Source organism: Sarcophilus harrisii, chromosome 1 (assembly GCF_902635505.1).
Source record: "Sarcophilus harrisii chromosome 1, mSarHar1.11, whole genome shotgun sequence".
In the NCBI taxonomy this organism is placed as follows: domain Eukaryota; kingdom Metazoa; phylum Chordata; class Mammalia; order Dasyuromorphia; family Dasyuridae; genus Sarcophilus; species Sarcophilus harrisii.
This window is the reverse complement of record NC_045426.1, coordinates 561,707,676-561,729,894: the sequence shown is the minus strand read 5'-3', so window position 1 is coordinate 561,729,894 and position 22,219 is coordinate 561,707,676. Positions and strand designations below refer to the sequence as shown.

Genomic DNA, 22,219 nt, shown 5'->3' with positions numbered 1-22,219 from the left:
CCTCCTTCCATCCTACCTTCCTCCTTCTCCTCCTTTTCCTCCTCCTTCTTCCATCCCTACCTTCTCCTCTTCCTCCTCTTCCTCCTCCTCCTTCCATCCCTACCTTCTCCTCCTCCTCCTTTCCTCCTCCTCCTTTTTCCATCCCTACCTTCTCCTCCTCCTTTCCTCCCTACCTTTCCATCCTACCTTCTCTCCTCCTTACTACTCTCCTTCCATCCCTTACCTTCCTCCTTCTCCTCTATTCTCATCCTCTCCTTCTTAACCTTCTCACTCCTCCTCTCTTCTTATTTGACATCTTTAATTATCATTACATACCCACATCATTTTTGCTTTTTCTGATCACTTTGAGGTATGAGCCTAGGAATGCTAGATAAAGAGTATGAACAGTCTAGTGACTTTGGAGACACAGTTCCAAATTACCTTTCAGAATGGTCAGAACTACTCAAAGGTCAACAAACAAATTCCTTCTGCCCCTCCAAAAATGTTATTTTCCTTTTTTGACATCTCCAATCCTTACCATCCTAACCACCTGACATCGTCACATCACCAATGGTTACGAACTGAAATATCAGAGTTTCATTTGCATTTCTTTAGTTATTAGTGATTGGGAATTTTTCATATGGCTCGATATTTTCCATTTCTTTTGCTGAGAAACTACCTGTTCTGTCATTTCTTCTTTAAAAATGCAGATGAGAACAGAAGGTCAGAAAGAAGCATGGGAATGCAAGACATTTTTGAAAGCTACAAGATGAATTGATTATATAATTTTTTTTAAAAAAGCAAGCTGTAGATAATGCAGATTTATAGTTTCACATACAACTTTTTTTTGTTGTTACATATATGATAATGCCCATCTTATTTGCTGTTTGTTAAAGAAAAAAAGGGAACAGTTTTCAAAAAAATTTAACTTCATTGGTTTTGTTTGAACAAAATCTTTTTAACTTTATATAATTGAGAGTCATTTTATCATCTGTGATCATTTTCATCTCTCATTTCAGTATTCATTTTCTTTTGGGGGGAGGCAATCAGTGGTAAGTGACATTCCCAGGATGACAGAATTGTACCTGAGGCTGGATTTGAAATCAGATCCTCCTAACTGTGGGCTGGTGTTCTATCCACTGTGCCAGCTAACTGCTCCTCATTTTCATTTTCTGTTGTGATGATTGTTTTCTTTTACATTTTTGTACCATGGTACTTAGTTGTTTTTTTTTTTTAACCCTGTTTACCCCTACCTGTAAGGCATTCCAGCAAAGGCTAAGGAAACACAGACCAAAAATGAAGTGTGCTTTCTGAGGAGTTTATACTATACTGACCCCCAAGAAGGCTTCAACAAATTATTAGTTTAATTGATTGAACACTTTGCCCCAGCTTCTGCCACTGACTAAAGAAGATAGCACTTAACCTCTGTGTCATTTTCTTCATCTATAAAATGGGGATAATAATAATTTCAAAGGAAGTCAATTATATTAAAATTTTTTAATTTTAAAATTAAAAATTAGGATAATGCTTTAGACATCTCAGCTTCCCTAAGTTTTCAACTCTTCTCCTCTGCTCATAAGGGTTTGGAAGTACTGGCCCAAACTTCTCAGGCACCTACCAGCTGGAAGATCCTGTGTCCCTGTGAATGTGACCCTCTCATCAGCGTGAAAGCTATTCCTGTCGCTGCTCCAGATTTCAGGTTGTAAGAATATGCCTTTGCTCTCAGAGTTGTATTTAATTTTTTTAATATAACATGGAGATTATGTTCGTATATCACTTGAAGATGGTAATTAGGTTGTATTAGCTCATGATTAACCATCAGTGTTAATTATTATTGTGTTTTAACTTTTATTGATATCTTTTGTTTTTACATCACCTTCCCAAAACTTCTCCCAAAATGGATTAATTTTTATATCATAATTTAGATTCTGGATTTCATAAATGAAGATGATTCAGAGTTGTATTCTAAAATCCATAAGCCTTGTATTATTTTTCCAGTAGGGGAAGAATTGGATTCCATATAGTAATTATGATTCTTATTTAGAGTTTCAAAAGACATAATAGATCATTCAGTCCAATTCCCTACATTTTGTTAATCAAGCCCAGAAAAATTAAGTGACCTGTACAAATTTACAAAGGTAGTAGCATAGCTAGATTTTGAACAGAGTTTGTGTGATTTCAAATCTAATATTCTTTTCACTGCTCCATAGAAATTAAACTGAATGGTCACCATGTATATATATTTTCTATTCCAGTCTATCTTGAAACCAGTTATTTGATATTATTTTGTAATTAATATAAACATTTTTAATTATTATACCCCCCAATATAAAAGAGAAGGGGAAAAACCTTCATAATAAATATGTATAATCAAATAAAATAAATTCCTATTTCATTTATTTCCAAAAAAGCATGTTTTACTCTGTCTTTTTAATCTATCACCTTTCTATCAAGAAATGTGTAGCATAGTTCATCATTGTCAAGTCAGGTCAAATTAATCTACATTTATTAAGTATTTACTATGTGTCAGGCATTCTGCAAGCACTGGAGATAAAAGAAAGACCAAAAAAATCTCTGTGACCTCATAATATAAAGGGAAAGATACCAAACAACTGTGTTCAGACAAGATATATATGAGACAAACTGGAGATAATCCCAGAGAAACCCCATCACAAATAAGGGGAAACTCAGTCCTTTGATCATTGCATTGGCAGAGTTCTTTCATCTGTCAAATGTGATTGTCTTTATTATTGAATAAAATTATATATTTTATATTTCATACAATTGTACAATTATATTGTATAAAAGTTGTGTAAATTGTTCTCCTGATTCTCCCCCCTTCACTTTGCATCATGTTCTACAAATCTTTACAAGATTCTCTGAACCTGTCCCCTTTGCCATTTCTTATAGTGCACTAATATTGTATTATATTCATATACTATAATTTGTTCAGTCATTCATGAGCAGTTATTTTTTGAGAACAAAAAGGGTTATTCATGCTGTCTGGAGAACAAAAGAAAGGTAACCACATGGAGTTATGGCCTCTTAAAATATTACAGCGGGAAAGGACTTTAAACAACAAAGTGGCCAATCCTTTCATTTTGCAGATGAGGAAATCAAGGCCCCTAGGAAGGAAATTGGATGGTCATGACCCCTATTACACTATGCTAATCCATTAACTAATTAGTGCATGTGTATGTAAGTATATGTATGTGTATTATGTATATGTGCATATCAATGTACATGTATGTATAAGTATATGTGTATATATGTATATGTGTGTATGTACATGTGTATGCACCCACACGCCCCTGCATATTCTATAATGATCACCACAGTGGCCAGCTTACTGTTTCCAGCACATCCCCCTCTATCTCCCTCCCTATTCCTTGGCTCTGGTTCTCCTTCTGGCCTCCAGTGCCTCCTTCTTACCTCCATGGGATAGTTTATATGGCTTTTAAAAATCTCAACTCAAATCACACCTCCTACCTTTCCCTTATATTACCTTTAGTGTTGTTCATTCTTTTTTTAAACAGCTATTCTATTTTCAAAATACATGCAAAGACAGTTTTCAACATCCAATTCAAAATTCAAAAATTCCAAATTTTTCTCCTCCTCCCCATGAACAGAAGCAATCCAATCTAGTTTAAACATATGCAATTCTTCTACATATATTTCCACAATTATCAAGATCACAAGAAAAATCAGATCAAAATGGGGAAAAATGAGAAAGAAAAAAAAAAAAGCAAGCAACATAGAAGGTAGAAAATACCATGTTGTGATCCACATTCAGTCCCCACAGATCTCTCCCTGGATGTAGATGGTTCTGTCTATCACAAGTTTATTGGAACTGGCCTGGATCATCTCATTGTTGAAAAGAGCCATGTCCATCACAGTTAATTAAGTGTTGTTCCTTCCTGCCTGACTATGACCCCATTTGTAGTTTTCTTGGAAAAGATACTAGAATGGTTTGCCATCTCCTTCTGCATCTTAGGTTGCAGATGAGAGACTGAGGCAAATAGGGTTAAGTGACTTACCCAGGATCACACAGCTAGTACTCGGCTGAGGGCAAATTAGAACTCAGCTCTTCTGATTTCAGGCCCGGTGATCTGTATACTATGGCACCACCCAGCCGCCTCTATATTAACTGACAAGTTATTTTCATGTTTGTCTCACCCCTTGGAAATGTGATGTCCTCGAGGTCAGGGGGATGTTTTTGTTTTTCATTGTATTCCCAACATTCTCCACAATGTCTGGCTGGGAGTAAACATTTAATAAAATACTTGTTCACTGACTGACTATTTTGTTTGGGTCTTTTTAGGCTTTATCTTGTGCCTTCATCTTTCAATTTGATTCTCCAAGCCTCTATTTGTTCATCTCTCTATTTTTCACTTATGTGTCCTTTTTAGCCTTTACATGGAAATATTTACTGCAAAAGATATAATCATAAATTCACAAATCACAAATATTCAAATTACTCCCCCAGCCCTTGGGAGATATATAATCCCTCCTACTTGTGCTACAATCATTGGCAGAGGAGAGCAACGGGATTAAGTTCTCAATTGAGCTCATTTCTAAGGAGCACAGTCATAAATTCCAAATTCAAAGTTCTCTTGGAACTCCAATCCCTGGTTTCTCCCAGCTTCCATGCTGGGCAGACGGCTGCAATCTTGGCTCCAAGGTAACCAGAGTTGTAGAGCTTTTATTAAGTGCCTACTATGTACTGGGTCTTAAAGTAGCCCGCTGGACATATAAAAACATCCCAAAACATACAATGGACTAGCAACGGTTTTTCCCCTTTAAATTTTAGTCTTGTTTTTTTTCTTGAGACTTATCTGATAATTCAGTAAGAACCTATAATTTCAACACTGTGGAAAGAGCTAGATTGGAATCGAGAGATCTGCTTTTTTTCCACCTGCAGCCTAAAACAAGTAACTTTCTAATCTATAAAACGGAGGAATCAGATGGTCTCTGAGGTGGCTTTTCTGATTTCAATCTGAGATCTGATGATCTCAGAGAGAAGCAATCACCTGTCCTTATCTCCACTCAGTCACCTTAGGTTGTGTCAAAGAGGCCTTGCAAGGCACTCAGTTGTTCAGTTTGGAAGGGGCTAGACCCTGGGGGGAGGGAAGAAGAGGGTTATTGTGTGTGGGGAAAGGCTCTTGCTTGGTCTCTGTCTCTCCCTTTCTCTCTCTCTGTCTCTCTCTCCGCCCCCCCCCCCTTCTTCCCTTCTTCTTTCTCTCCCTTCCCCCCTTCCCTCCCTCTCTCCTCCCTTCCCAGAACCCTCTACAATTTCTCCCAGGATGCTCACCTCCCCAGGAGCAGCAGCCCAAAAGCCACATTGTATCTCTTGAGAAGCCTCTCCTCACCCCGGTCTGCCCTGCTATTGGTTCCTTCCCCCGGGGCACATGATTTCTTCCCTTTTTTTCCCCTTCCAGACCTTTTTCTTCCCCCAAACTGCAGAGAGCCAAAGTGTCTAACCTGCAGCCATCTGCACCGAGGACTTTTCTTTGCTATGAGTGGGACGGTGTCCTTGGTGGGGACGGAGGATCCGCGGCCCTGGGGAAGGGCAGGTAAGAAGAAATGCCTTTTTTCTGGAGTTGAGGTGAAAAATATTGGGAATTCGAGTCTATTTTTCAGACTCTCAGCCATAAATAAACAATAGCTCTGTGGCCTGAAGCGACTTAATTGTGTGTGTTCTTCTCAAAGTCCAAGCCAGATAACCAGGAATTTACCATTTCAGCCTCAGGGACCACCTGCTCTAACTTAAGCAGTTTTCCTGTTAGTCACCCCCTAAAGCACAGGCTTCTGGGAAGTGGCAGAGAACCCCAAGTCACCCATCTGTTTCATGCTTTTGTAGGAAAGGATAATTGGACAAGGATTTCTGAGAAGAGTACCCCAGAGCTCTGCAGAACCAGCTGGATTCCCCAATCCCTGGGCCTGGGAGAATTCTCACATTCTGGAAAATTCTCTAAGCCTTGCTTTCTAGAAAATTTTCCTGGCTCACTTTCTAGGAAAATTCCTTTGGCCTTATTTTCTGGAAAAATTCCCTTAACCGTGGGGGTGATAATAAGAATACATTGTCTCAAGGTGTTGCTCCCAGGATTAAACAAGACAATATCCCTAAAGTGCTTTGCAAACTTTAAAGTCTGTATAAATGTTAACTAGCAGAAATAATGATAATATAATAATGATGGTGATGATGGTAATTATAATCTCTCTGAACCCGTAATTTTCTTTTGTATGAAATGGAGAAAATAATACTCCATATCTGTCAGGACTATGTGAAGATTAAATGAGGTAATTTCGCTTAAGTTTTAAAGTAGCATAGAAATGGTATTATTATTAATTGGTTATGATGGCGGTAAATATAGAAAGTATTTGTTAAGTACTTACTCTCTGTGCCAGTGCTGGAGTTACAAACACTAGCAAGAAAATGATTCCTGCCCTCATGGAGATTTGAGCATTCTAAAGGATTCTGAGGGAGCCTGTTATCATTTCACTGTTTTTCCCACTGCGAGGTCCTCCTTGTCCGAATTTATGGTGGATGGGGCCGCTGGGAACCCAATACATTAAGGGGAATATATTTTGAATATGGGGATGGCCAGAAGATAGAGTCCAGGCCTGCATAATCTCACTAATCAGCCCAGGGCAATCCCAGGTTCTGTTAAAGGAGAGGTCGAGATGAAGGGCCATCCTTTCAAGGGTGGGGGTAACAAGGTGACATATTAGGTCAGGATTGGGTAAGACCCCAGTTCAAATGCAGCTTTGGACTGGTAACCATCTGATTGAGAGCAAATTACTTAAATTCAGATTTCTCTACTATAAAATGGGAGCCATCATGGCGTCTAGCTCCCAGATGGTTGGAAGGGTTGAGTGAGATAAAAGTGCTTTCTATTTAATTCTCACTGCAACCTAGGAAACAGATGCTATTGTTATTCCCATTTTCCAGGTGAGGAAACTAAGGCAGAAGCGCTTTATATCTAACTCTAATAACAATCTGGGCAGTAGGTCTGGGGAAAAAAGGGGGTGGGGAGAAAAGTTGACTTTCCAGTCCACTTTAAAGGGTTAATTTTTCCCAGTCAGATTATCTTGGAGACAGTCTTAGTTAACTGAAATCCGATCAAGAATTGTCCTTAGGCCTTTTACAAGGTGTAAATGGGCATATATGGGACCTAGAGAGGGATTATCAAGTGACCCAGACATAACTTCATTGCCCTGTAAATAAGGTTGAGCTCATCAAAAACCAGTCCACTTTAGGCTAGCTTCTATTTTCTGAGCTTAATCCCTTTCCTGGAGCCTTAAAGCCCAGGAGGAGATGGGGGTTGGAACAGTTCAGTACTTGAAAAAATATCACAGCCGAATGTATGGGTGCCCCAGCCGGAAAGGGCGTGGATAGACTGAAGCACCCGGAGGAGAAGGGCCATGAGTGTACCAGGATGGATTAGTTGAAGAAACTGTGATATTTAACCTAAAGGAGAGAGGAGGTAGATAGGACTAGAGGCAGCCAGAAAAAGAGAGGCCTGAGCTCAAATGTAGCCTTTTATTTCTTAACTGGGTGATATTTTTGCCTTAGTTTTATCAACTATAAAATGGGCATAAGAATAGCACCCACCTTCCAGGGTTTTTGAGATTGAAGATAATATTTGTATAGTACTTACTACATAGCAGTTGCTAAACAAATGCTTTTTTCCCCTTTTCTGTTCCTCTAAAGGATTGTCATGTTTGGCCCAGAAAATAGAAGCAGAAAAACTGTAGAAAATGCAAAAAGAGTTTAATCATGTTAGGAAAGTGTGTGTGTGTGTGTGTGTGTGTGTATGTGTGTATATGTATGTGTATGTATGTATACACAGACACACACACATATATATATATATACACATTCATGTGTATGGTATGTACATACATATATGCATGTATATATACTCCTTCCTAACAAGATGTCTATATAACAAGACATGTATGTATATATATATATATATATATATATATATATATATATGCATACATGTACACATATACATATATATCACATATATATGCATGGATATTATACATATATTCTATGTGTATTTTATGTTGCACATATACTTATATATATATATATATATGTCACATATACATATGCATGGATATTATACATATATTCTATATGTTATGTTACACATATACTTTATATATATGCCACATATACATATGCATGGATATTATACATATATTCTATGTGTATTTTATGTTACACATATACTTTATATATATGTCACATATACATATGCATGGATAATATATATATATTCTATGTGCATTTTATGTTTATCTATATGTTGCATATAAATAAAATACATACACACCCCAATTAGAGCTCTCCAGGAATAGACTGGAAAACTGAGAGGGGAGGGATTCCCCTTTGTTGACAATTTTCAAACAAAAGCTCTATGATGTTACACATATACTTTATATATATGCCACATATACATATGCATGGATATTATACATATATTCTATGTGTATTTTATGTTACACATATACACACATATACTTTATATATATGTCACATATACATATGCATGGATATTATACATATATTCTATGTGCATTTTATGTTTATCTATATGTTGCATATAAATAAAATACATACACACCCCAATTAGAGCTCTCCAGGAATAGACTGGAAAACTGAGAGGGGAGGGATTCCCCTTTGTTGACAATTTTCAAACAAAAGCTCTATGACATTTTGTCTGCTTAAAGGAAATTTTTTTCCCATATGGATTGGTCTCAAACTCTCAACTTCTGTGCTTGGGCATCTAGATGGTAACATTAGATAGAGCACCAAGCCTGTAATTAGGAGGACACAAGTTCAAACCCAGCCTCAGACACTTATTAGCACTGATTCTATACAACTAAACTTGTTTGCCTCAGTTTCCTCATCTGTAAAAAGGGGTAGTAATAGCACCTACTTCCCAGAGTTGTAATAAGGCTAAAATGAAATAATTGTAAAAACTTAAAATAGTGCTTAGCCTATAGTAAGTATTATATAAATGTTAGCTATTATTATTATTATTATATAAATGTTAACTATTACTCTGTTACTCCTGACACTCAATTTCACAGGCTGGTGAGTGATTATAGCAGTAATATCCCCTTTTTTCCCTCCTGGCTCCACGGATATCCTTCTGGACTGATCTCAAACCTTACCTTCTTCAGGAAGCCTTTTCTGGTTATACCTCCCATTTATACTCTATATAGTTCATATATAAATAGTTATTTTCACATATGACCAAAACTCAATTTATAGTCTAAACATATAATATCAAATTATTATAGTATATAGTTATATATTGAGAAAATATTTTGTCTTTTCATTCTTAAGATCTATCATAGTGCCTTAAACATAGGAGACATTTAATAAATGATTGAATTAACTTTTTTTGCGGTATTTCCAGATCAAAGGTTAAAACTATTACTTCAGAAATTATCTAATGTTCATTTACCTGATGAGAAAAATGAACTTTAGATGTACTTTTTACTCATTATATTAATTATCTATGTTATAATAGAAATAATCAAAAAGATTTTCTCTCAAATTATCTGGTATTCATTTACCAGGTGAGAAAAATGAACCTTAGATGTAATTTTTTTTTTTACTTTTTATGTTATTATCCATATTATGGTAGAAATCGTCAGAAATTATCTAATATTAATTTACCAGATGAGAAAGATGAATCTTAGATGTATTTTTTCTACCCTTTCTGTTAATTATCCATGTTATGGTAGAAATATGGTATATTTTTTCACTGTTTGTTTTAATTATCCATGCTGTGGTAGAAATGATCAGAAATTATCTGGTTTTCATTTACCAGGTGAGAAAAACAAATCTTAGATGTATTTTTTACTCTTTATGTTAATCATCCATGTTATGTTAGGGACCTAATGTATTGTTTTGCGCTTTGAGTGTGACTGATAAAATTGCCACCAAAGGTCATTGGTTAATAATAGCCAGCTTTTATGTAACTTTGTAGGCTTGTTACTTTCCTGAAGTTATCCTCCCAACACACCTGAGTTAGATGCTGTCACTATCCCCATTGTATGGATGAGGAAGCTGACACAGACAGGTTACCTCACTTGCCCAGGATTCCTCAGCCCTCGTGTATCTGAAGCAGGCTTTGAACCGTTTTCCCGGCTCTCAAATTCAGCGCTCTGATTGCTGCGTCACTGAGCAGGCTTGGATGTTTTACTTATAACTTGAAATATACCTTTGTGATTAGAGATATTCTGTTAATAAAAGCCTTGTTGTTTTACATATTACTCATCCATCTGATGCGTTTGGGAATACTCCCTCCACCCCATGACTGTTCTTAAGCACCATTCCTCACGGAAGATTTGTTTTCCTTTTTATTCTCTGACCCAGGGAAGCGTGTGCTCATAGTCTATGCACATCAGGAGCCCAAGTCTATGAATGGATCTTTGAAGGATGCAGCGGTAACTGAACTGAGCATTCAGGGCTGCCAAGTCACCGTGTCCGATCTGTACGCCATGAACTTTGAGCCGAGGGCCACAAAGAAAGACTTTGCAGGTTAGTCATTAGCTTTTGCAGCCGCGGCACCGGAGCAAGTCAATACATGACTTAGTTTGTAAGGTGGTAGCTTTATCTCTCTCTCTCTCCATATCTGGAGAGGTTGGCCATTTCCTTCTCCAGCTCATTTTACAGATGTAAACTGATGCAAATAGGGTTAAGCAACTTGCCCAGGGTCACACAGCTGGTCTTCCTTACTTCAGACATGGTGCTCCATCCTCTGAGTTAGATACCTCTGACTTAGATCTTAGCCCTATCATTATTCTCATATTACAAATGAGGAAACTATTGATCAGCCAATCAGTAAGCATTTATTAAGTGCTTACTGTGTGTTTGGCACTGTACTAAGACCTGGAATTCAAAGAAGAGCAAAAACAATCCTTTCCTTCAAGGATCCCATGTTCTTAATAAGGAGACACATGAAAATAATTATTTATATATGAAATATATAAAGTATAAATGGGAAGTATAACCAGAAAAGCCTTCCTGGAGAAGGTAAAATTTGAGATCAGTCCTGAAGGATGTCATTGGAGCCAGAAGGCAGAGGTGAGCCTTCTAAAAATGGGGTACAGCCCTCAGTCAGGAGAAACCCAAATACCAAAAAGTCCAGAGCATATGTAGGAGTCCTAGCAGATGTAGAAGGGAATAAAGTACAAAAAGACTAGGGGCAGCTAGGTGGTACAATGCCTGAAGTCAGAAGGACCTGAGTTCAAATTTGCCCTCAGACCCTTAACACTTCCTAGCTGTGTGACCCTGGGCAAGTCACTTAACCCCAAAGACTTAATAGATGAAGTATGAAAACTGGAAAGGTAGGAAGGAGGTCAAATTATAAGGAGTTTTGAAAGCCAAAGATGATTTTATATTTGATCCTGAAGACAATAGGGAACCATTGAAGTTTATAGACTAAACTAAAGGTTGGATTTATGAGATGTCTTTGAGTAAGGAGTTGAAGTTGACACCAAAGTTGAAAACCTAGATGACAGGGACAGTGACAATGACAATGACAGGGAAATTTGGAAGTAGGTAGGTTTAGGTGGGGGAATATGAGTTATTTTTGGTCACATAGAGTTTGTGATGTCTGTGGGATATCCATTTGAAATGTCCATCAGGATTGAGGTTAGGGCTGGATAAACTGATCTGAAAATCATATGCATCGAAATGAGTTGGGCCCAGAGAGAGGAATGAATAGATATAGCATCACAGGACCAGTCAGTAGCCGGTAGGACCAGAATTCACACCCAGTGCAATCTCCAAACTCCATGTTTTCCACCAGATTTAGTTATCAAATGACTTTTGAAATTTTTCATTCCTCATATATAATAACCTCTATCAACTTGTTTACCATCTTTGGGAGGAAGGAAAGGCAGGAGGGAGTGAGAAAATTTGGAACTCAAAATTTTATATAAAAAAGAACATAAAAAATAAAAATAAGTGAGCAGTAAAAAAAAAAAAAAGAAAGAAAGAAAATTTTCATTCCTTCCCTCAAGTAAAAAGAGCCATGAATCACACTGAATTTCAGATTATGGCTGTTAATCAATCCTTAGTTAGACCCTACTGTGGGCTCTTTACTATATTAGATTCCAATCTATTATAGGGTCTGTGACATATTTGGAAGGGCAATCAATGGAACTAGATTTTTTTTTTTGAATAACTAAATTTAGTGTCTTTCTATGCAGGTCCTTTGAATAACTCAGACTTCTTCAATTATGGGGTAGAAGCGCATTCAGCATATAAAAAAGGATTTCTGTCCAGTGATGTGATTGAAGAGCAAAAGAAAGTACAGGAAGCTGATTTAATCATATTTCAGGTGAGTGTTTTCCTTTGATAAAATATATTGAATTGGATACTCCCAGGGCATAAGTACTTCTTTTTTTTTTAAATCCACTTAATAGTATTTTATTTTTTCCAATTACATGTAAATATAATTTTCAACATTTGCTTCTCTAAGATTTTGATTTCCAATTTTTTTCTCTTCCCTCTTTCCCCTCTTTCTTCCCCAACATGGAAAGTAATTTTATGTAGATTATATATGTATGATCACATTAAACCTATTTCCACATTAATCATGGTGTTTAAGAAGAATCAAAACAAAAGGGAAAATCATGAGAAAGAAAAATGTGAAAATAGTGTGCTTCAATCTAAATTCAGACTCCATAGTTTTTTCTCTGCATCATGGATAACAAGCGTGAGTCTTTTAGAATTACTTTAGATCATTGTATGGCTGAGAAGAGCTTATTGATCACCACATAATCTTGCTATTGTTATGTACAATGATCTCCTGGTCCTGCTCACTTCATTTTGTATCAGTTCATGTAAGTCTTCCCAGGTTTTTCTGAAATCCTCCTGCTCATCATTTCTTGCAGAGCAATAGTATACCATTAAATTGATATACCACAATTTGTTCCTCCATTCCCCAATTGATGAGTATCCCCTCCATTTCCAATTCTTTGCTACCACAAAGAGACCTGCTTATAAACACTTTTGCACATGTGGGTCCTTTTCCCTTTTTTGTGATCTCTTAAGGGTACAGACCTAGTAGTGGTATTGCTAGATCAGAGGGTTGCATAAGTCCTTCTAGGTAATATTTCTTGATATTAGAAATTATACTGACCCAGTCACCCATAAACCAAGGCATGGATTTATTCTATAAATCAAGGTCTTGCCTTTTTTGAAGGTAAGTTCCTTGAGGACAGGATATGTTTGTTTTTTGTTATTTTTATCTTTAACACTTAGCAGGATGTCTGACACATGATAAGCATTTAATGAATATTTATGGAGTGTTAATGAGGGTTTCTTCCTGTTCTAAATTCCACAATACTGTGAAATTATGCCCCAGGAATTATTCTGGTGACAAGTAAAAGAACCAGGGTTTGAACCCAGGTCCTTTAGTGTCAGAACCAGTGCTCTTTCCACACTGGACTACAGCCCAACCCTAACATTAGTTGCCTCAGATCTCCCTATCACTTTGCCCAAATTTCCTAAAGGACTAATAGCTACTTCCTAGAATCCTAAACCAACACATTTTACTTTTTTAAAAAAATATTTTTTAATAAATAAAACTCATTTTTTTCTTTCTCCTACCTCCTTTTACCTTGTTGAATAAGACAGAGAAAAATAAATCCCTTGTCACAAATATGCATGTCAAGCTAAATTAATTCCTGTGTTGGCCATGATCAAAAAATATATTTCTATCTGTACCCTGGGTCCATCCCTTCTATTTTAGAAGATAGCTAGCATGCTTCTATCACTATTCATTTGGAATCCCAACTAGTCATTGTATCAATCAGAGTTTTTAATTTTTTCTAAGTTTTGAGTAGAGTCTTGTTAGAAATTGTTCTCCTGGTTCTGTTCAGTTCATTTTTGCATCAGTTCAGATAAATTTTCTCTGAAATAATCATTTCATCATTTTTACCAATAGTATATTCATGTGTCTTTCCCCCCCCCTATACTCCCTGTGGCTTTTTTCAGTTCCCTTTTTTGTCAGCTTTACCAATCTGAGGAGTTTAGAGTGGGACTTTCTCTAATAGTGATTTGTATTATTTCCCCCCCAAACTGCTGTTGATAGCTTGGTTATTTTCTTAGAAAATTGCAGTTTTCAAAGAATGAAATTCAAGCTGTCTATAGTCACTTAAAAATGTTCCGAATCACTATTGATTAGAGAAATGTAGATTGAAAAAACTCGGAGGTATCACCTCATACCTCTCAGATTGACTAATATGATAGAAAAGGAAAATAAGAAAAGTTGGAGGGTATGTAGGAAAATTGGGATATTAATGCACTGTTTGATCTGTGAACTGATTGAATCATTTTGGAGAGTAGTTTAGAACTGTACCCAAAAGACTGTGCCTTTATACTTTGACTAGAAATACTACTACTATATTGGTATCACAAAGATTTCGAAAAAAAAGGAAAAAAACATTTGTGGTGGCAAAAAAATTGGTCATTGAGGAGATATCTTAATTTGGAAATGGCTGAACAGGTTATGGAATATGATTTTGATGTAGTTCTATTATGTTATAAGAAATGACAAACAATTTGCTTTTAGGAAAACCTAGAAAAACTTGCATGAATTGAAACAAAGGGATCAAGAGGACATTGTGCCCAATAACAGAAATATTGTACAACGATCATCTATGAATGACTTAGCTATTCTCAGCAATAGACAATTTTTAAGGAGTTAAGATGCAAAATGCTATTATGTACCTCCCGAGAAAAAAACTGATGGAGTCTGAGTGCTGATCAAAGCATGCTTTTTTAACTTGATTTTTCTTATTTTTTTCTTTTTGTTTGTTTTCTTTCACAATATGATAAATTAGGGAAATATGTTTTGCATAACTACACATGTGTGATATAAATTGAATTTTTTACCTTCTTAGAAGAGAAGAAGAGGAAGAAAATTTGGAACTCTGAATTTAAAAAAAATAATTGTTAGAAATTTTTATATGTAATTGGAAAAAATATTAGAAAACTTCCAGTTCATATCCCCTGACTGTATGCCAACTGGGGAGTGTCCACATTTGTTAGCCCATTTAAAACAGATTACAGTAATGCTCTGAGGTTAAGAATCATGTGCGATGACTAATTTTGACAGAAGAAGACAGTTAGATATGTCATCTTACTTGCTAACTAATTGAGTCAGAATTAGACATTCTCTTCAATTTGTTTAACTACAAGTAACTGAGTCAGAGTTAGACACCAAAATTCCCTTGCAAGCCTTGCCTGTATTAAGAACAAGGGACCGGTCTGGGCCTGGAAAGGAATGTAAAAGGAGTTCCCTGGGTGGCTACTGTAGTGTTTAAGGAAAGCCTGTATGTAATGCTTCCATGTGTTAAATTTTATCTTGCTCTACTGCCCCCGACCACTTCTAGACAGTTTAGTATGTTTTAACAGGAAATGAGATCACAAACTTGTGGTTATGTACAAATTGTCCTAAATAGCAAAGGAGTATAATTTATGAATTATTTCATATATTAACTAAAATTCACATCCTGATAATGTGATAAATAAAGGAAAACCATCTAGGTGATTCTGGTCAAAATGCTGGCCCTGTGATATGTGTATCCCAAATAAAATCTATACATCCACAGCGCCAGATCAGTAGAATATCAAAAAAGATTCCGGTAACTTTGAGATGATGACTTTGAAGTCTTAACAATAACTCTGAGATGACTTGGATATGTTAATGAACAAGGTGACACAGATAAAGGTTTGTCTGTTTCCCCCCAAATAAACTATAAAAATGAGACTTCAAACACCTGTCCATACTCCCATTCCTACCCTTCAACCCCACCCCAACCTTCTTTGTCCTCCATCAGGACCATGCTCACTAGTGCAGTTTGAAGCAAATTTTTAAACTTTATTTTTTTCTCTGTGTGTGTTCTTTTGCAATATGGCTAATGCAGAAATGTTTTGCATGATTTCACATCTATAATCAATATCATTGCTTGCTTGCTTTCTCAAACAGAAGGGGAGAGGGGAAAGGCAGAGAATTTGAAATTCAAAATTTTCAAAATAAATATATACATGTAATTAGGAAAATTAATTAAATAAATAAAGATATTTTTTTAAAAATTAAATAATGAGCCATATATAGATTTCCCACCAACCTGGAGTATTTATTTTGGTCTTGTGAGTGAAGGTGTTCTTGTTCCTTTTCCCTAGTTTCCCTTATATTGGTTCAGCGTGCCTGCCATCATGAAAGGCTGGATGGACAGAGTCCTTTGCCAAGGATTCGCTTTCGATTTTCCAGAATGCTTTGACAGAGGCTTCCTCCAGGTATGTTCAATGGATTATGCTATTATCACAAGTTTTGACACAAGGTCTGGCATTATAGGTTTTTAAATGTTATTTTTCAAACAAAGGTCTGTTGTTTTCATCATTGGACTCTCTCTGTTGCTTGTTAATCTTTTTTTTTCTTCACCACTTTCCCAAAGAATCTTACCCATTACCTTACTGAAAAGATTGAGGTCATATAACACCAGCTCCCTAAATTAGCTTTTTCTATATTCCAAAACTTTTCTTAATCTTCATTAACCTCTCCTTGCCTCCTGTTTCAGAAGGGGAAGATTTCTTCCTCCCCCCAAACTTGCTACATTCTAATATCTCCTCTCCCTTTTAATACTAAGGTTCTTGAAGATGTACCCTAATTCTCATTTTTTTACCTTTTTAAAAAAATGTGTTTTATTTTTAATTTATGGAATAATGCAAGGATTTCGATAATAATAATTTAATTTTAAAAAGATATATGAAACTTTTAATCTACTGACCACAACTTGCTGTTCCTTTCAAATATATAATAAAATTATGTAGATTTTTTCTTCCCCTTTCCCCCACTAGGTATCATTAGATAAAAATTATGCATATATATGCAAAATTATTCTATATGTTTCTATTTATAAGTTCTTTCTTTGGTTGCAAATAGCATCTTTTTCACATGTGTTTTATTTTTAATTTGCATATTTATAATACTCAAAATGACTTATTCACTCAAAGTCATTCTTCAAACAATATGCTATTACTATACTACAATGCTGTCTGGGTTCTGCTTATTTCATTCTTCATCACTTCTTGCAAGTTTTCTATGCCTTTCTAAGGTCATTGAGCTCATCATTTCTTATAGCACAGAAGTACTCTATCACAACCACACACTACAACCATTCTCCAGTTGGTGAGCATCCCTGTAATTTTCAGTTCTTTGGAGACTTTTTTTCTAATAAATTGTCACTGTCCTTCAATCTCCCTTTCACCCCAAGCACTAAAATAGACTAAACAGAGCTCAGAAAGTTTTAGGCAACAAACCTCTAACAGCCTCTCATCACTCCTCTTAATCTGCTGATCATCTCATTGATGAAGGGAGGAAGAAACTGAACACCCAAGTCACTGTCTACTTTCCTCCTTACCATCTGGTAGAACATCCTCATCTACAGTTGCTATGGAATTCACCCATCTGGGATCATCTTGACCACTATCTCCTGGACACTCTCACCTCATTCATTCTCCAAATCATTCTTTCCAATCTCCAAAGACCAGAGTTTTCTTTATGCATGTGCTAAATCACTTCTTTCTCCGGGTACCCCCTCCAAAGGTCCTTGGAACTAGACACAAATGCCAGCTTTCCAACCATTCTCCTTCCATCACTACACCCAGACTGGCTTCATAACTTTGGAACATCACCAGTCTTAAGGCTACTTTCTTACTGCATCTCTTTCCCCATAAGACCGCTATTGTAGACACAATGAGTAGAGGGGCCAATGGAGTTTGATCCAGTTTCAAGTTCAGGGGCTACCTTACATAATAGAATATAGTGATTCCTACATATTCCTACATCCCTGCTCTTGAGAGACCACATTACCCCCACTAATGAGTGAGAATTTTGACAGTTTAAATTATAAACTTTAAAATGTATTACTGGGACATACCAACATAAACAAAAGTGAATAAGTAAAGACTTAGCATGTATAAATTATTGAAAGGTCATCTCCTTGTGATATAAAATGTTGGTCCAAGTTTCCCTTCAGTTATCTGTCTGACTAATGATAATCATAGTATTACATTTAGTATTTACTAAAATGGCACTTTAAAGTTTGCAAAGCAATTTTCATGTCATCTTATTTGATTCTCACTAATCCTTAGTTACAAAAAGGGAAACTGAGGCTGGAAAAGTTAAATGATTTGCCCAGGGTCTTACAGCTATTAATTGAATAAGGCAGGATTTGAACTGAGGTTTTCCTAGTTGTCCAAGCTAAGATACAATGACATCATTTGAACAGGTTTATAGATAAGTATAGTAAATATAAATTCCAAATCAATCAATCATTATTTATTATAAACTGCCTCCTTTGTGCCATGCACTCTTTCTAAGTGCTAGAGATGCAAGAAGAGGCAAAAGACAGATACTGCCCTAAAAGAATATACAATGGCTTTTCTTTTTCACACCGGAACTGGGAATTCATTGGATGGGGATTTCCCTGTAAGAAGACTCCCACCAAAGCAGATCATCATCTTTTTTGAAACTTAGAGTCTTAGAGAGTTGCCAAAGGAGACTCTTGAGGTTCATATACCCAGGTTCACACAGCATCAGTACTTGAACCCAGATCTATTGGCTCAGCTTCTATATGTATGTGTTTCTCTTTCCTTAAAATGTGACTTAGTTGACATACAATTTCTCATCAATTCTCCTGGGACTTCTTTAAAGTTTTACTTCCTTCTGTTCCTAGATCGAACACCATACGAATTTGATTCATATTTGTTGAATTGAATCAATTAAACTTTTTCTTCTACTTAACTCTAAGAAAACAAAAAGCCTAATTCAGATCTTGAGGTAAGATATGCATGTCCCATTTGACAAGGAGTACATTTTGGAGTTGTAAAAAGGGGCCTTTTAAGATAATTTTGAAATTCAGGCAGAATGTTTCCCACAGAACTATTTTCATAGTGGTCTAAAGTACTATTCATGCTTTCTATGTGCTGGGGATGAAATAATGCTTGCTCTCAAGGAGTTTTTTACAATCTACTTAGGGGAGGGGAAGGGAATTGCATATACAGAGAAGTAGATGCAGAATTGTTACAAAAGAGACAGTGGGTGAAAAACTGACCGAGTTTGGAGCCACTGGTCTAGAGCTGAGCATCTCTCGTACACATAGAACCGGGCAGCACATCACTTAAACTTACAGGGCCATAGTCAGCTTCCTGAGACCAAGAGTGGCAGATCAAGAGCCAGTCTACCTTGGTAGGTGGAATTCTTTTAAGAAGAAAATAACAGATCTCAACAAAACACCAAGAAATTCACTGCCAGGGGAAGACTTCCAGGAACTCCTCCAGCTTGAGATGACTGAGAGCCAGAACTGAGTCATCTCTGGAGGCTTCAGGAGTGGTGGAAGCCAGTCCAAAGGCCAAGGCCTTTCCCTTCCCATCAGCTGTCACAGAGGGAGAAATTTTCCTATTAGTCTTTTACCTAAATTACATGCCCAGCAGACACACACATACCACATATGTATACACTGCATGCACACACATGACACATATACATATGCAGATACCATACATGTAGACACATACCAGACACATATAAAATAATTATATTAAAGTATAATAAAAGTAATAAGGATATATATATATATATATATATATATCTGAATAGTTAACAAAATTCCGCCATGAAAATAAGTTTATTTACTTTAGTTAACTGAATTGTGTTCTATTATAAAAGTCCTTGAAATTTTTGTAGAGAAGAAACTATACCATTTTGGTTAAATGTGCTGCCTTTGTTCAATATTTCTGCTGGAAGCCTGAATACTTGTCCACATAATTTACCTACATTCTATCATTGCTTTGTCTTGGTAGATGTAGTAAGAAGTTTTATATTTATGTCTACCTATAGACAGAACTGTGCCAGAGTTAGCTCACACTGGCTTGAGATAGCTGGTTGTTAAATTTTAGGGTGGGCATTTATATCACAGAAACAGCAAACTGTACAAATCAAGGCATTATTTTGTTGATTATCTAGACTGAAAAAATTATATTGTTGGATACATTTTGTCCCAGAGTCTAGCTGATTGTTTACCAATTCCCTGCTGCCTGTATATAAACTGGTATTCTGAATGTCACATTTGTATTTTTATTAAAGTGATCTGAGCTTGAACTTATCCTTTCTATATTATTATATATACTTCTTATGGGCTATCATCACTGCATCTATTATTGGTTTCCCTTTGTGAAAACATTCTTGATGGCAGAATTTTAATTTCATCCCTTTTTCTTGTGGAAGCTGAGAGGTAGAAAGATCTCAAACTAATTAAAATCTCTAAAGCTATTATGACATTTCTTACCTTGAACTGAATATTTCTCATTAATATTTCTGTTTTTGAAAAAATCTGTTTTTCATATATTCATTTTCTTGTATTCTATTCCAGAACAAATTAGCCCTCATTTCATTCACCACTGGAGGTGATGCTGAATTGTATTCCAAAACAGGGCTCAGTGGTGATATTAAATACGTCTTATGGCCCCTACAGGTAAACCTAATATTACTACTGCATATCACTGCCACCTTATCGCATTTCACCTCCTGCTACTCCTCTGAGTAGAAAGACAATCATTTTTTCAAGGAACTGCATGAAAAGCAAGATTTAGTAAATTTTGAATATATCAAATCAGCCAAGTAGTTATTAAGCTTTTATATATAGTAGCAAATCTGGAATTGGGCCCTACACAAAGTAAATAAGATGCCTAATAAATATTTGATGAATAATATAATGAATCTAGAGATAAGAATAGGCAGAAAGATCCCTGGGGCATTTCTCTAGGAACTTCTTTCCAAGACTACATCCATTCATCAATGGTTATTCTTTAGGGCCAGTCAGTGGGTCAGTTCCCAAATCTACCCAGCTGTAGCATTACTTAGATCAGAAGTATCACACACATGGGCTCTATGAGGTTCACAACACTCCTGAGGGCTGCCCCAAGCAAATTGAATTGTAATTGAACTGAGAAATACTTAACAAAATCAATAAAAATTCAATAAATCAGATGTTAATATGTGATTTTCTAAGTGGTCCACAGAGATCCTTATATACGATTTAGTAGCTTCTGTTTCAATTTGAGTTTGATAATGCTGATCTAGCTCACCACACATTCCAATTTTATTTCACAGATTTCAAGAGTTTCCTAATCTACTTTGCCCCCCCAAAAAGTATTTAATAGGTATTTGAATTATTAAAATAAAAATTGTAAATATTAATTGCTGATAAGACTTCCTCTGACTTAATGTGCCATCTCAAGGTTTAAAGCAGGGGACCTCAAATTATGGCCTGCAGGCCAGATGCAGTAGTTGAGGACGTTTATCCCCCTCACCCAGGGCTATGAAGTTTTCTTATTTAAAGGCCCACAAAACAAAGTTTTTGTTTTTACTAAAATCTGGCCCTCCAACAGTCTGAGGGACAGTGAACTGGCCCCCTATTTAAAAAGTTTAAGGACCTCTGGTTTAAAGGTTGTTCATTTGTTTTCTATGAATATGGCTTTCAAGAGGTTTTTGCTTCTTCTACTGATATTTCAAAGCTTGATATCTCCCTCACATTATTCCTAATGGACTCTTCCATTATATTCTTCCATTGTATCACACTAATTGTGTGATACTTTATTCTGTTTGCTTCAGTTTCCTCATCTGTAAAATGAGCTGGAGAAGAAAATGGCAAATTTCAGTGTGTTCACCAAGAAACCTCCAAATAGGATCACAGGGAGTCAGACATGAATGAAAAAGGCATGAAAAATAATAGCTAATGGAAGAGTCTAAGAGAGCTAATGGAAGACCCAATGTTAATTGGGTCGAAAGGTAGTGGGTCATATTTCTGATGGATTTCTTTTTTGCTTTCTGAGTCTAGCATGGTGTGTTACATTTCTGTGGTTTCAAAGTCCTGGCCCCTCAGGTCACTTTTGCTCCTGAATACTCATCAGAAGATAAGAGAAAAGAGATGGTGGAGTCTTGGGCAAGAAGACTAGAGACCATTTGGAAAGAGAAGCCTATAAACTGCACTCCCTCCTGGTACTTCGAATAATAACATCTGGTGTTATGTGTAACACTCCTTCCCTTTTTTGACATTGTGAGTAGCCCATGATTTGGAGACAATCTGTTATAATCAATAAAGCTACAAAATCCACTTACCAAATGAA

The 22,219-nt window shown here is 36.2% G+C and overlaps 1 protein-coding gene across 1 annotated transcript; it reads left to right on the top strand.

Annotated features, from left to right (window-relative positions):
* Positions 1-1,589: 1,589 nt before the first annotated feature.
* Positions 1,590-22,219, top strand: LOC100934580 (ribosyldihydronicotinamide dehydrogenase [quinone]). The gene is made up of 8 exons (XM_031946938.1): positions 1,590-1,678; positions 3,087-3,177; positions 5,418-5,552; positions 10,388-10,552; positions 12,229-12,359; positions 16,214-16,327; positions 20,464-20,565; positions 21,931-22,219. Exons 3-8 carry the CDS (start codon positions 5,495-5,497, stop codon positions 22,102-22,104), a joined length of 744 nt encoding a protein of 247 aa, XP_031802798.1. The 5' UTR covers positions 1,590-1,678; positions 3,087-3,177; positions 5,418-5,494; the 3' UTR covers positions 22,105-22,219.

Bases quoted from the DNA above. Each gene is read 5' to 3' on its own strand.
- LOC100934580 (XM_031946938.1), top strand. From the start codon at position 5,495: ATGAGTGGGACGGTGTCCTTGGTGGGGACGGAGGATCCGCGGCCCTGG. The intron at 10,553-12,228 runs GTTAGTCATTAG...CTTTCTATGCAG, and splicing joins CACAAAGAAAGACTTTGCAG to GTCCTTTGAATAACTCAGAC. The intron at 16,328-20,463 runs GTATGTTCAATG...ATTCTATTCCAG, and splicing joins TTGACAGAGGCTTCCTCCAG to AACAAATTAGCCCTCATTTC.